Source organism: Scyliorhinus canicula, chromosome 18, assembly GCF_902713615.1.
Source record: "Scyliorhinus canicula chromosome 18, sScyCan1.1, whole genome shotgun sequence".
Classification (NCBI taxonomy): Eukaryota; Metazoa; Chordata; class Chondrichthyes; order Carcharhiniformes; family Scyliorhinidae; genus Scyliorhinus; species Scyliorhinus canicula.
Window position 1 is genome coordinate 1258996 of NC_052163.1, and position 15128 is coordinate 1274123.

The 15128-nt window shown below is 53.6% G+C and overlaps 1 protein-coding gene across 1 annotated transcript in view; it reads left to right on the top strand.

Annotated features, from left to right (window-relative positions):
* The window catches only part of LOC119953531 (ras-associating and dilute domain-containing protein-like), a 134266-nt gene extending 119696 nt beyond the window's left edge, over positions 1–14570 (top strand). Inside the window, 5 exon segments of the mRNA XM_038777901.1 lie at positions 1519–1618; positions 4281–4413; positions 11878–11994; positions 12996–13211; positions 14247–14570. Of these exon segments, the coding sequence (XP_038633829.1) occupies positions 1519–1618; positions 4281–4413; positions 11878–11994; positions 12996–13211; positions 14247–14570 (890 nt within the window).
* The last annotated feature ends 558 nt before the right edge of the window (positions 14571–15128 follow it).

Genomic DNA, 15128 nt, shown 5'->3' on the forward strand with positions numbered 1-15128 from the left:
GACAGACACGTACAGACACGCACACACAGACACGTACACACAGACACGTACAGGCATGCACACACAGACACGTACACACAGACACGCACACATAGACACGTACAGACACGCACACACAGACATGCACACATAGACACGTACAGACACGCACACACAGACACGCACACACAGACACGCACACAGACACACACGCAAACGCTAGGACAGAACAGAAATGTGGAATGATGGACAGGTTAAGATCTATTTGTACATTGAGTTTGTCCCACAAATCTATAATCTTCTGTACATTATAATTCCACCCAGAACCCATCTGATTCCCAGTTTAAAAAATAGTTAAATAGCCGGACATTTTGGGGGGAAATAATCAGGGAGATTTCTTTCCTCAGTGAACCTCACTCTGGATCTGTCATCCACTAGAAGATTATCGAAGTGCCAACTCTGATCCAGCAGGACTCGGCAGCTTGTTCCCAGTTCACGATTCTCTGGGAAAAGAAACATTTCCTGGAAATAAACCCACCAAACCCCCATTTTGTCCCCACCTAAACCCTTTCTCTCCCGGCATCCTTTCACTAAAAACAATGGTCACAATCTTGTCTCTTTGTTATCATTTAAACCTCAATCTAAACACTTCCATTATTCTTTAAGAAATGGAAAGTGAAGCTAGTTCAGGGAGATTTAAGGTGTCTGGTTAACCTGGTCAGTCTCTGGTTAACAGTCTGAATCTCTGGTTAACCTGGTCACTTTCTGGTTAACAGTCTGAGTCTCTGGTTAACCTCGTCAGTCGCTGGTTAACAGTCTGAATCTCTGGTTAACCTGGTCAGTCTCTGGTTAACAGTCTGAGTCTCTGGTTAACCTGGTCAGTCGCTGGTTAACAGTCTGAATCTCTGGTTAACCTGGTCAGTCTCTGGTTAACAGTCTGAGTCTATGGTTAACCTGATCAGTTGCAAGTTAACAGTATGAGTCTGGTTAACCTGGACAGACTCTGGTTAACAGTCTGAGTATCCGCTTAACTTGGTCAATCTCTGTTTAACAGTCAGAGTTGCTGGTTAACCTGGTAAATCTCTGTATAACAGTCTGAGTCTCTGGTTAACCTGGTAAATCTCTGATTAACAGTCTGAGTCGCTGGTTAGCTTGGTCAGTCTCTGGTTAAACTGGTCAGCTGGTCAGTCTCTGGTTAGCTTAGTCAGTCTCTGGTTAGCCTGGTCAGTCACTGGTTAGTCTGGTCAGTCTCTGGTTAGCTTGGTCAGTCTCTGGTTAGCCTGGTCAGCTGGTCAGTCTCTGGTTAGCTTAGTCAGTCTCTGGTTAGCCTGGTAAGACTCTGGTTAGTCTGGTCAGTCTCTGGTTAGCTTAGTCAGTCTCTGGTTAACCTGGTAAGTCTCTGGTTAGTCTGGTCAGTCTCTGATTAACCTGGTCAGTCTCTGGTTAGTCTGGTCAGTCTCTGATTAACCTGGTTAAGTCTCTGGTTAGCCTGGTCAGTCACTCTGTCCTGTGTGTTTACAATTATTTTTGCTCTTCTAGAAAAGGTGAAGCTCCAGACTCCGAGCCGAAAGCAGTCGGTGTCACGAAGTCTGAAACATCTCTTTCATTCCTCGAGCAAGTTTGTGAAAACATTGAAAAGGTTTCTGTTCAATAATATAATTTGTTAAACATAAACAGCATAACTCTTAATAATACAAATCTGGAAACAAATACTGTACAGCCCAACCCCCTCACTCCAAATCCCCCAACCCCCAAAACCCCAAACCCCCAAATCCCCCAACCCGAATCCCCCAACCCCCAAACCCGAATCCCCCAAACTCCCAACCCCCAACCCCCAAACCCCCAACCCCCAACCCGAACCCCCAACCCCCAAACCCGAATCCCCCAAACTCCCAACCCCCAAACCCGAATCCCCCAACCCGAATCCCCCAACCCCCAAACCCCCAAACCCCCAACCCGAACCCCCGACCCCAACCCCCAAACCCGAATCCCCCAAACCCCCAACCCCCAAACCCGAATCCCCCAACCCCCAACCCGAATCCCCAACCCCCAACCCCGAATCCCCCAACCCGAATCCCCCAACCCCCAAACCCGAATCCCCCAAACTCCCAACCCCAAACCCCCAACCCCCAACCCCCAACCCCAAACCCGAATCCCCCAAACCCCCAACCCCCAAACCCGAATCCCCCAACCCGAATCCCCCAACCCCCCAACCCCCAAACCCCAAACCCCCAACCCCCAAACCCGAATCCCCCAAACCCCCAACCCCCAAACCCGAATCCCCCAAACCCCCAACCCCCAAACCCGAATCCCCCAACCCCCAACCCGAATCCCCCAACCCCCAACCCCGAATCCCCCAACCCCCAAACCCGAATCCCCCAAACCCCCAACCCCCAAACCCGAATCCCCCAACCCCCAACCCGAATCCCCCAACCCCCAACCCCGAATCCCCCAACCCGAATCCCCCAACCCGAATCCCCCAACCCGAATCCCCCAACCCCCAAACCCGAATCCCCCAAACTCCCAACCCCCAACCCCCAAACCCCCAACCCCCAACCCGAACCCCCAACCCCCAACCCCCAAACCCGAATCCCCCAAACCCCCAACCCCCAAACCCGAATCCCCCAACCCGAATCCCCCAACCCCCCAACCCCCAAACCCCAAACCCCCAACCCCCAAACCCGAATCCCCCAAACCCCCAACCCCCAAACCCGAATCCCCCAAACCCCCAACCCCCAAACCCGAATCCCCCAACCCCCAACCCGAATCCCCCAACCCCCAACCCCCAACCCCGAATCCCCCAACCCGAATCCCCCAACCCCCCAACCCGAATCCCCCAACCCGAATCCCCCAAACCCCCAAACCGGATCCCCCAAACCCCCAAACCGAATCCCCCAACCCGAATCCCCCAACCCGAATCCCCCAACCCCCAAACCCGAATCCCCCAACCCGAATCCCCCAACCCGAATCCCCCAACCCCCCAACTCCCAACCCGAATCCCCCAACCCGAATCCCCCAACCCCCAACCCGAATCCCCCAACCCCCCAACCCGAATCCCCCAACCCCCCAACTCCCAACCCGAATCCCCCAACCCCCCAACCCGAATCCCCCAACCCGAATCCCCCAACCCGAATCCCCCAACCCCCAACCCGAATCCCCCAACCCCCCAACCCGAATCCCCCAACCCCCAACCCGAATCCCCCAACCCCCCAACCCCCAACCCGAATCCCCCAACCCCCAACCCCCCAACCCCCAACCCGAATCCCCCAACCCCCAACCCGAATCCCCCCAACCCCCAACCCGAATCCCCCAACCCCCAACTCCCAACCCGAATCCCCCAACCCCCAACCCGAATCCCCCAACCCCCCAACCCCCAACCCGAATCCCCCAACCCCCAACCCGAATCCCCCAACCCCCCAACCCGAATCCCCCAACCCCCCAACCCGAATCCCCCAACCCCCAACCCGAATCCCCCAACCCCCCAACCCCCAACCCGAATCCCCCAAACCCCAACTCCCAACCCGAATCCCCCAACCCCCAACCCGAATCCCCCAACCCCCAACCCGAATCCCCCAACCCCCAACCCGAATCCCCCAACCCCCAACTCCCAACCCGAATCCCCCAACCCCCAACCCGAATCCCCCAACCCCCAATCCCCCAACCCGAATCCCCCAACCCCCAAAACCCCCAAACCCGAATCCCCCAACCCCCAACCCGAATCCCCCAATCCCCCAACCCCCAACCCGAATCCCCCAACCCCCCAACCCGAATCCCCCAACCCCCAACCCGAATCCCCAATCCCCCAACCCCCAACCCGAATCCCCCAACCCCCAATCCCCCAACCCCCAACCCGAATCCCCCAACCCCCAACCCGAATCCCCCAACCCCCAACCCGAATCCCCCAACCCCCAACCCGAATCCCCCAACCCCCAATCCCCCAACCCCCAACCCGAATCCCCCAACCCCCAACCCGAATCCCCCAACCCGAATCCCCCAACCCCCAACCCCCAACCCGAATCCCACAACCCCCAACCCCCATCCCGAATCCCCCAACCCCCAACCCGAATCCCCCAACCCCCAACCCGAATCCCCCAACCCCCAACCCCCATCCTGAATCCCCCAACCCCCAAATCCCACAGCCAAAGCCCTCACCCTTAAACCGTCACCACAAAACCCCTCCCCAAAAATCCTCACCCCAAAACTGAGCGGGTTGGTGGATGTTTGGACTCAGCATTGGGGGTGGGGCAGTAAGGGTGAGAGTTCAGCTTTCTGACCTGCTATTTTTCCCTTACTTTTCTCAGAGGAGTTTATATCGCGGCCGTCTTTTATCATGAAGAACATGTCTTGGTGACAAATGAAGATCAGATCCCAATGATGGAGATCGATGATTCATGTTCCATCTCCATGACGCAGGATTTTCTCTGGTTCACAAAGGTTTTCCTGAGGTTTAATTCGCCTGGATCATTGTTAGCAATCTCACTGCTCAACTCAGAGTACAAAGGACTTGAGTTCAACAACCTGACCACAATAAATTACTGGGGGAGTGCTGCACTGTCAGAGGGTCAGTACTGAGGGAATGCCGCACTGTCAGAGGGTCAGTACTGAGGGAGTGCCGCACTGTCAGAGGGTCAGTACTGAGGGAGTGCCGCACTGTCAGAGGGTCAGTACTGAGGGAGTGCCGCACTGTCAGAGGGTCAGTACTGAGGGAGTGCTGCACTGTCAGAGGGTCAGTACTGAGGGAGTGCTGCACTGTCAGAGGGTCAGTACTGAGGGAGTGCCGCACTGTCAGAGGGTCAGTACTGAGGGAGCCCCGCACTGTCAGAGGGTCAGTACTGAGGGAGTGCTGCACTGTCAGAGGGTCAGTACTGAGGGAGTGCCGCACTGTCAGAGGGTCAGTACTGAGGGAGTGCCGCACTGTCAGAGGGTCAGAACTAAGGGAGTGCTGCACTGTCAGAGGGTCAGTACTGAGGGAGTGCTGCACTGTCAGAGGGTCAGTACTGAGGGAGTGCCGCACTGTCAGAGGGTCAGTACTGAGGGAGTGCCGCACTGTCAGAGGGTCAGTACTGAGGGAGTGCTGCACTGTCAGAGGGTCAGTACTGAGGGAGTGCCGCACTGTCAGAGGGTCAGTACTGAGGGAGTGCCGCACTGTCAGAGGGTCAGTACTGAGGGAGTGCCACACTGTCAGAGGGTCAGTACTGAGGGAGTGCCGCACTGTCAGAGGGTCAGTACTGAGTGAGTGCTGCACTGTCAGAGGGTCAGGACTGAGGGAGTGCTGCACTGTCAGAGGGTCAGTACTGAGGGAGTGCCGCACTGTCAGAGGGTCAGTACTGAGGGAGTGCTGCACTGTCAGAGGGTCAGTACTGAGGGAGTGCCGCACTGTCAGAGGGTCAGTACTGAGGGAGTGCTGCACTGTCAGAGAGTCAGTACTGAGGGAGTGCCGCACTGTCAGAGGGTCAGTACTGAGGGAGTGCCGCACTGTCAGAGGGTCAGTACTGAGTGAGTGCTGCACTGTCAGAGGGTCAGGACTGAGGGAGTGCTGCACTGTCAGAGGGTCAGTACTGAGGGAGTGCCGCACTGTCAGAGGGTCAGTACTGAGGGAGTGCCACACTGTCAGAGGGTCAGTACTGAGGGAGCGCCGCACTGTCAGAGGGTCAGTACTGAGGGAGTGCTGCACTGTCAGAGGGTCAGTACTGAGGGAGTGCTGCACTGTCAGAGGGTCAGTACTGAGGGAGTGCCGCACTGTCAGAGGGTCAGTACTGAGGGAGTGCTGCACTGTCAGAGGGTCAGTACTGAGGGAGTGCTGCACTGTCAGAGGGTCAGTACTGAGGGAGTGCTGCACTGTCAGAGGGTCAGTACTGAGGGAATGCCGCACTGTCAGGGGGTCAGTACTGAGGGAGTGCCGCACTGTCAGAGGGTCAATGCTGAGGGAGTGCCGCACTGTCAGAGGGTCAGTACTGAGGGAGTGCCGCACTGTCAGAGGGTCAGTACTGAGGGAGTGCCGCACTGTCAGAGGTTCAGTACTGAGGGAGTGCTGCACTGTCAGAGGGTCAGTACTGAGGGAGCTCTGCACTGTCAGAGGGTCAGTACTGAGGGAGTGCTGCACTGTCAGAGGGTCAGTACTGAGGGAGTGCCGCACTGTCAGAGGGTCAGTACTGAGGGAGTGCTGCACTGTCAGAGGGTCAGTATTGAGGGAGTGCTGCACTGTCAGAGAGTCAGTACTGAGGGAGTGCTGCACTGTCAGAGGGTCAGTACTGAGGGAGTGCTGCACTGTCAGAGGGTCAGTACTGAGGGAGTGCTGCACTGTCAGAGGGTCAGTACTGAGGGAGTGCCGCACTGTCAGAGGGTCAGTACTGAGGGAGCGCTACACTGTCAGAGGGTCAGTACTGAGGGAGTGCTGCACTGTCAGAGGGTCAGTACTGACGGAGTGCCGCACTGTCAGAGGGTCAGTACTGAGGGAGTTCTGCACTGTCAGAGGGTCAGTACTGAGGGAGTGCTGCACTGTCAGAGGGTCAGTACTGAGGGAGTGCTGCACTGTTAGAGGGTCAGTACTGAGGGAGTGCCGCACTGTCAGAGGGTCAGTACTGAGGGAGTGCCGCACTGTCATAGGTTCAGTACTGAGGGAGTGCCGCACTGTCAGAGGGTCAGTACTGACGGAGTGCCACACTGTCAGAGGGTCAGTACTGAGGGAGTGCCGCACTGTCAGAGGGTCAGTACTGAGGGAGTGCCGCACTGTCAGAGGGTCAGTACTGAGGGAGTGCCACACTGTCAGAGGGTCAGTAGTGAGGGAGTGCTGCACTGTCAGAGGGTCAGTACAGAGGGAGTGCTGCACTGTCAGAGGGTCAGTACTGAGGGAGTGCCGCAATGTCAGAGGGTCAATGCTGAGGGAGTGCCGCACTATCAGAGGGTCAGTACTGAGGGAGTGCTACACTGTCAGAGGGTCAGTACTGAGGGAGTGCCGCACTGTCAGAGGATCAGTACTGAGGGAGTGCCGCACTGTCAGAGGGTCAGTACTGAGGGAGTGCTGCACTGTCAGAGGGTCAGTACTGAGGGAGCTCTGCACTGTCAGAGGGTCAGTACTGAGGGAGCTCTGCACTGTCAGAGGGTCAGTACTGAGGGAGTGCTGCACTGTCAGAGGGTCAGTACTGAGGGAGTGCTGCACTGTCAGAGGGTCAGTACTGAGGGAGTGCTGCACTGTCAGAGGGTCAGTAGTGAGGGAGTGCTGCACTGTCAGAGGGTCAGTACTGAGGGAGTGCCGCACTGTCAGAGGGTCAATGCTGAGGGAGTGCCGCACTGTCAGAGGGTCAGTACTGAGTGAGTGCTGCACTGTCAGAGGGTCAGTACTGAGGGAGTGCCGCACTGTCAGAGGGTCAGTACTGACGGAGTGCCGCACTGTCAGAGGGTCAGTACTGAGGGAGTTCTGCACTGTCAGAGGGTCAGTACTGAGGGAGTGCTGCACTGTCAGAGGGTCAGTACTGAGGGAGTGCTGCAGTGTTAGAGGGTCAGTACTGAGGGAGTGCCGCACTGTCAGAGGGTCAGTACTGAGGGAGTGCCGCACTGTCATAGGTTCAGTACTGAGGGAGTGCCGCACTGTCAGAGGGTCAGTACTGACGGAGTGCCACACTGTCAGAGGGTCAGTACTGAGGGAGTGCCGCACTGTCAGAGGGTCAGTACTGAGGGAGTGCCGCACTGTCAGAGGGTCAGTACTGAGGGAGTGCCACACTGTCAGAGGGTCAGTAGTGAGGGAGTGCTGCACTGTCAGAGGGTCAGTACAGAGGGAGTGCTGCACTGTCAGAGGGTCAGTACTGAGGGAGTGCTGCACTGTCAGAGGGTCAATGCTGAGGGAGTGCTGCACTGTCAGAGGGTCAGTACTGACGGAGTGCCACACTGTCAGAGGGTCAGTACTGAGGGAGTGCTGCACTGTCAGAGGGTCAGTACTGAGGGAGTGCTGCACTGTCAGAGGGACAGTAGTGAGGGAGTGCTGCACTGTCAGAGGGTCAGTACAGAGGGAGTGCTGCACTGTCAGAGGGTCAGTACTGAGGGAGTGCCGCACTGTCAGAGGGTCAATGCTGAGGGAGTGCCGCACTATCAGAGGGTCAGTACTGAGGGAGTGCTACACTGTCAGAGGGTCAGTACTGAGGGAGTGCCGCACTGTCAGAGGATCAGTACTGAGGGAGTGCCGCACTGTCAGAGGGTCAGTACTGAGTGAGTGCTGCACTGTCAGAGGGTCAGTACTGAGGGAGTGCTGCACTGTCAGAGGGTCAGTACTGAGGGAGCTCTGCACTGTCAGAGGGTCAGTACTGAGGGAGCTCTGCACTGTCAGAGGGTCAGTACTGAGGGAGTGCTGCACTGTCAGAGGGTCAGTACTGAGGGAGTGCTGCACTGTCAGAGGGTCAGTAGTGAGGGAGTGCTGCACTGTCAGAGGGTCAGTACTGAGGGAGTGCCGCACTGTCAGAGGGTCAATGCTGAGGGAGTGCTGCACTGTCAGAGGGACAGTAGTGAGGGAGTGCTGCACTGTCAGAGGGTCAGTACAGAGGGAGTGCTGCACTGTCAGAGGGTCAGTACTGAGGGAGTGCCGCACTGTCAGAGGGTCAATGCTGAGGGAGTGCCGCACTATCAGAGGGTCAGTACTGAGGGAGTGCTACACTGTCAGAGGGTCAGTTCTGAGGGAGCGCCGCACTGTCAGAGGATCAGTACTGAGGGAGTGCCGCACTGTCAGAGGGTCAGTACTGAGTGAGTGCTGCACTGTCAGAGGGTCAGTACTGAGGGAGTGCTGCACTGTCAGAGGGTCAGTACTGAGGGAGCTCTGCACTGTCAGAGGGTCAGTACTGAGGGAGCTCTGCACTGTCAGAGGGTCAGTACTGAGGGAGTGCTGCACTGTCAGAGGGTCAGTAGTGAGGGAGTGCTGCACTGTCAGAGGGTCAGTACTGAGGGAGAGCCGCACTGTCAGAGGGTCAGTACTGAGGGAGTGCCGCACTGTCAGAGGGCCAGTACTGAGGGAGTGCTGCACTGTCAGAGGGACAGTACTGAGGCAGTGCTGCACTGTCAGAGGGTCAGTACTGAGGGAGCGCTGCACTGTCAGAGGGTCAGTACTGAGGGAGTGCTGCACTGTCAGAGGGTCAGTACTGAGGGAGCGCTGCACTGTCAGAGGGTCAGTATTGAGGGACTGCTGCACTGTCAGAGGGTCAGTACTGAGGGAGTGCTGCACTGTCAGAGGGTCAGTACTGAGGGAGTGCCGCACTGTCAGAGGGTCAGTACTGAGGGAGTGCCGCACTGTCAGAGGGTCAGTACTGAGGGAGTGCCGCACTGTCAGAGGGTCAGTACTGAGGGAGTGCTGCCCTGTCAGAGGGTCAGTACTGAGAGAGTGCCGCACTGTCAGAGGGTCAGTACTGAGGGAGTGCTGCACTGTCAGAGGGTCAGTACTGAGGGAGTGCCGCACTGTCAGAGGGTCAGTACTGAGGGAGTGCTGCACTGTCAGAGGGTCAGTACTGAGGGAGTGCTGCACTGTCAGAGGGTCAGTACTGAGGGAGTGCTGCACTGTCAGAGGGTCAGTACTGAGGGAGTGCCGCACTGTCAGAGGGTCAGTACTGAGGGAGTGCTGCACTGTCAGAGGGTCAGTACTGAGGGAATGCCGCACTGTCAGAGGGTCAGTACTGAGGGAGTGCTGCACTGTCAGAGGGTCAGTACTGAGGGAGTGTCGCACTGTCAGAGGGTCAGCATTGAGGGAGTGCCGCACTGTCAGAGGGTCAGTGCTGAGGGAGTATATATTTGCCCAGTGAATTGTTGTGATCTGAAATGTGGTGCCTGCATTGCCAGTGGAAATAGATTTAATATTCAATTGACAATATAATTGGAACAACATGCCGGTTTAGGGAAAGGCAGAGTCAGAACGATTGCAGTGCAGCAGTGTGTTTGAGTCAGTAAATCATCTGCAAACTGTTAGATAGATAGAGAAATACAGCACAGAACAGGCCCTTCGGCCCACGATGTTGTGCCGAACTTTTGTCCTAGGTTAATCATAGAATTATGGACACTAAGGGCAATTTATCACGGCCAATCCACCCAACCTGCACATCTTTGGACTGTGGGAGGAAACCGGAGCACCCGGAGGAAACCCACGCACACACGGGGAGGATGTGCAGACTCCATACAGACAGTGACCCAAGTCGAAATCGAACCTGGGACCCTGGAGCTGTGAAGCAATTGTGCTATCCACAATGCTACCGTGCTGCCCTTAAGAAGTTAACCTACACTCCATTATTCTACCCTAATCCATGTACCTATCCAATAGCCGCTTGAAGGTCCCTAACGTTTCCGACTCAACTACTTCCACAGGCAGTGCATTCCATGCCCCCACTACTCTCTGGGTAAAGAACCTACCTCTGACATCCCCTCTATATCTTCCACCATTTACCTTGAATTTATGTCCCCTTGTAATGGTTTGTTCCACCCAGGGAAAAAGTCTCTAATTGTCTACTCTATCTATTCCCCTGATCATCTTATAAACCTCTATCAAGTCGCCCCTCATCCTTCTCCGTTCTAATGAGAAAAGGCCTAGCACCCTCAACCTTTCCTCGTAAGACCTACTCTCCATTCCAGTCAACATCCTGGTAAATCTCCTTTGCACCTTTTCCAAAGCTTCCACATCCTTCCTAAAATGAGGCGACCAGAACTGCACACAGTACTCCAAATGTGGCCTGACCAAGGGTTTGTACAGCTGCATCATCACCTCACGGCTCTTAAATTCAATCCCTCTGCTAATGAACGCTAGCACACCATAGGCCTTCTTCACAGCTCTAGCCACCTGAGTGGCAACTTTCAAAGATCTATGAACATAGACCCCAAGATCTCTCTGCTCCTCCACATTGCCAAGAACCCTACCATTAATCCTGTATTCCGCATTCATATTTGTCCTTCCAAAATGGACAACCTCACACTTGTCAGGGTTAAACTCCATCTGCCATTTCTCAGCCCAGCTCTGCATTCTATCTATGTCTCTTTGAAGCCGAGAACAGCCCTCCTCACTATCCACAACTCCACCAATCTTCGTATCATTTGCAAATTTACTGACCCACCCTTCAACTCCCTCATCCAAGTCGTTAATGAAAATCACAAACAGCAGAGGACCCAGAACTGATCCCTGCGGTACGCCACTGGTAACTGGGCTCCAGGCTGAATATTTGCCATCCACCACCACTCTCTGTCTTCTATCGGTTAGCCAGTTTGTTATCCAACTGGCCAAATTTCCCACTATCTCATGCCTCCTTACTTTCTGCACAAGCCTACAATGGGGAACCTTATCAAATGCCTTACTAAAATCCATATACATTACATCCACTGCTTTACCTTCATCCACATGCTTGGTCACTTCCTCAAAGAAGTCAATAAGACTTGTAAGGCAAGACCTACCCCTCACAAATCCGTGCTGACTATCCCTAATCAAGCAGTGTCTTTCCAGATGCTCAGAAATCCTATCCCTCAGTACCCTTTCCATTACTTTGCCTACCACCGAAGTAAGACTAACTGGCCTGTAATTCCCAGGGTTATCCCTATTCCCTTTTTTGAACAGGGGCATGACATTCGCCACTCTCCAATTCCCTGGTACCACTCCTGTTGACAGTGAGGATGAAAAGATCATTGCCAACGGCTCTGCAATTTCATTTCTTGCTTCCCATAGAATCCTTGGATATATCCCGTCAGGCCCGGGGGACTTGTCTATCCTCAAGTTTTTCAAAACGCCCAACACATCTTCCTTCCTAACATGTATCTCCTCGAACTTATCAGTCTGTTTCACACTGTCCTCTCCAACAATATGGCCCCTCTCGTTTGTAAATACTGAAGAAAAATACTTGTTCAAGACCAGAATCTTCCACAACATTAAACTTGTTGATTTATTTTCAGCTATCTTGCACATGGGATGAGGTCAGGTGGTTGCGGCAGAACATGTCCATTTCCACGTCCTCCTCCACGGTCCTGCAGTCACGACACAAGATACTGAATGCAATAACTCAGTTACAGGTCAGTGATACGAGGGGCAAAGGCAGGAATGGCCATTCACACCAGCTCTACCAATACTCCACACAATATTCTGCAACCTTACCCCAGCTACAGGCATTCCTGTCCTGGGAGTCTTTGAGAAATGTTATATTACGTACTTTCTTTGTGCTTGTTATTATGCTCTGCTGGTAGCTCAGTAATTAAATCTTGAGGTCTTCGTGTTTAAACTTTTCTCGTAAGTTTTAACTATTTACTGCTCCAAGTATAGATCATAGAATTTACAGTGCAGAAGGAGGCCATTCGGCCCATCGAGTCTGCACCGGCTCTTGGAAAGAGCACCCTACCCAAGGTCAAAACCTCCACCCTATCCCCATAACACAGTAACCCCACCCAACACTAAGGGCAATTTTGGACACTAAGGGCAATTTATCATGGCCAATCCACCTAACCTGCACATCTTTGGACTGTGGGAGGAAACCGGAGCACCCGGAGGAAACCCACGCACACACAGGGAGGATGTGCAGACTCCGCACAGACAGTGACCCAAGCCGGAATTGAACCTGGGACCCTGGAGCTGTGAAGCGATTGTGCTGTCCACAATGCTACCGTGCTGCCCCAAGTATTGCTTTCACAGTCGTGCTGCCTCCATTCAGGTTAATTGCTCACAATGTGTTCTCGATTATTCACTGACCGTGTGACGACATACATCACAGTGTGGATAGTGCCATTCGTCAGTATGTGATGACTTTCTGTTCCGAGCATCTAACATTAAATTGCAAGCAGGCACCTTTCATCACCATGGGGACTGTGAAAATGGAGTTTAACTCTCTATTCAACGCTGTGCTGTACATGCTCTGGGGGTGATTGATGGGGACAGTGTAGAGGGAGCATTTCTCCATGCTGAAATGTTGGAGAGGGGTGTAGCCAGGGCACTAACTCCCCAGCTATGATGGTACGCAGAATTCCTGGTGTTCTGACAGAGTTCCCCGGCTGTTGCTCACTGCCTTATTGATTTTCTGCAGTCACTACTTGGCACCCAGAACCTTGGTCGAGTTTACTATGAGCCCATCAGGGATCAACATGGAAATGTGCTGTTGGTGACAGTGAGGGAGCTGGAGAGTCAGTTTTCATTCGTCAACGGCAAGTGGATCCAGATCTGCAAGTTTCAAAGTCAACGGAAGTCAATGTCCACTCTGGAGGAACCAACAGCACTTGATGTGTTACTCATAACAATCCAGGTTTGTACCAAAGTGTAGTGGGAGCTTTACTCTGTATCTAACCCCGTGCTGTACCTGTCCTGGGAGTGTTTGAAGGGGACAGTGTAGAGGGAGCTTTACTCTGTATCTAACCCCGTGCTGTACCTGTCCTGGGAGTGTTTGATGGGGACAGTGTAGAGGGAGCTTTACTCTATATCTAACCCCGTGCTGTACCTGTCCTGGGAGTGTTTCATGGGGACAGTATAGAGGGAGCTTTACTCTGTATCAAACCCCGTGCTGTACCTGTCCTGGGAGTGTTTGACGGGGACAGTGTTGAGGGAGCTTTACTCTGTATCTAGCCCCGTGCTGTACCTGTCCTGGGAGTGTTTGATGGGGACAGTGTTGAGGGAGCTTTTCTCTGTATCTAACCCCGTGCTGTACCTGTCCTGGGAGTGTTTGATGGGGACAGTGTAGAGGGAGCTTTACTCTGTATCTAACCCCGTGCTGTCCCTGTCCTGGGAGTGTTTGATGGGGACAGTGCAGAGGGAGCTTTACTCTGTATCTATCCCGTGCTGTACCTGTCCTGGGAGTGTTTGATGGGGACAGTGTTGAGCGAGCTTTACCCTGTATCTAACCCCGTGCTGTACCTGTCCTGGAAGTGTTTGATGGGGACAGTGTAGAGGGAGCATTACTCTGTATCTAACCCCGTGCTGTACCTGTCCTGGGAGTGTTTGATGGGGACAGTGTAGAGAGAGCTTTACTCTGTATCTAACCCCGAGCTGTACCTGTCCTGGGAGTGTTTGATGGGGACAGTGTAGAGGGAGCTTTACTCTGTATCTAACCCCTGCCTTGAAAACAGGATCTTGTTGTTCCCACACGGGTATGATATTATTAAGTATTTTGCAGTGTGAGTTATATTCTGGCTCTCTTCACTCTCCTGTACAATTTAGTTGTATCGCAATGTGGACTCTTCATCTGAATTTCCTTTCAAACGTTTTCGAGTGTGTTAATGCTGTGGGAGTGGTCAGTACTGACTCCCCCCAAAACACTGATATTCTCTCTCCTGGTGTCTTTCAGAATGTCCTGTCCTATCAGAGGAGGAGTCAGAAAAGATTGAACCCCGGGCTGTACTTAGGCTATTTAAAACTCTGCAGTTCTGTCGATCAAATCAAGGTGCTGGTCCCGTCCCAGATGCCCAACATGCTTTGTCACGTTAAGGTGCGCGACAATAGCAATGTTTCCAGGTATGACGGCTCACCGGAGCCCCTATCAATCAGACCCATCTCAATCAGAGCAGTCATTTTGCCTTTTTGCATTCTCCCAATCAGTCCAACCAAATGGGAAAATCTGAATTCTTACTTTCAATGCATGTCTATGATTTGTGCACAAGTTTTGGAATGATATATTCCCACAATTGTACGAATCCCGAATTATTTTTGTTCAACTCCATCTGGAGAAATATGTACCAGACACACATTAATGTCTTCTTCCAAACAGATGGAATCATAGCTTATTTCTTCTCGTGTAAACAGTTTTTCATAGAATAGAATTTACAGTGCAGAAGGAGGCCATTCGGCCCATCGAGTCAGCACTGACAGTTGGAAAGAGCACCCCACCTAGGCCCACATCCAGACCCTATCCCCGTAATCCAGAACCCCACCTTTTGGAAACTAAGGGCAATTTAGCATGGCCAATCCATCTAACCTGCACGTCTTTGGACTGTGGGAGGAAACCGGAGCACCCGGAGGAAACCCACGCACACACGGGCAGACTCCGCACAGACAGTGACCCAAGCCGGAATCGAACCTGGGACCCTGGAGCTGTGAGGCAGCAGTGCTAGCCACTGTGCTGCCATGCTGAATTCAAGAGACGGAGACAGGGAACAGGACCTCAGGCCAGTTAGAGTCAGAGAAGCAGAAAATCCCTACAGTACAGGAGGAGGCCATTCAGCCCATCGAG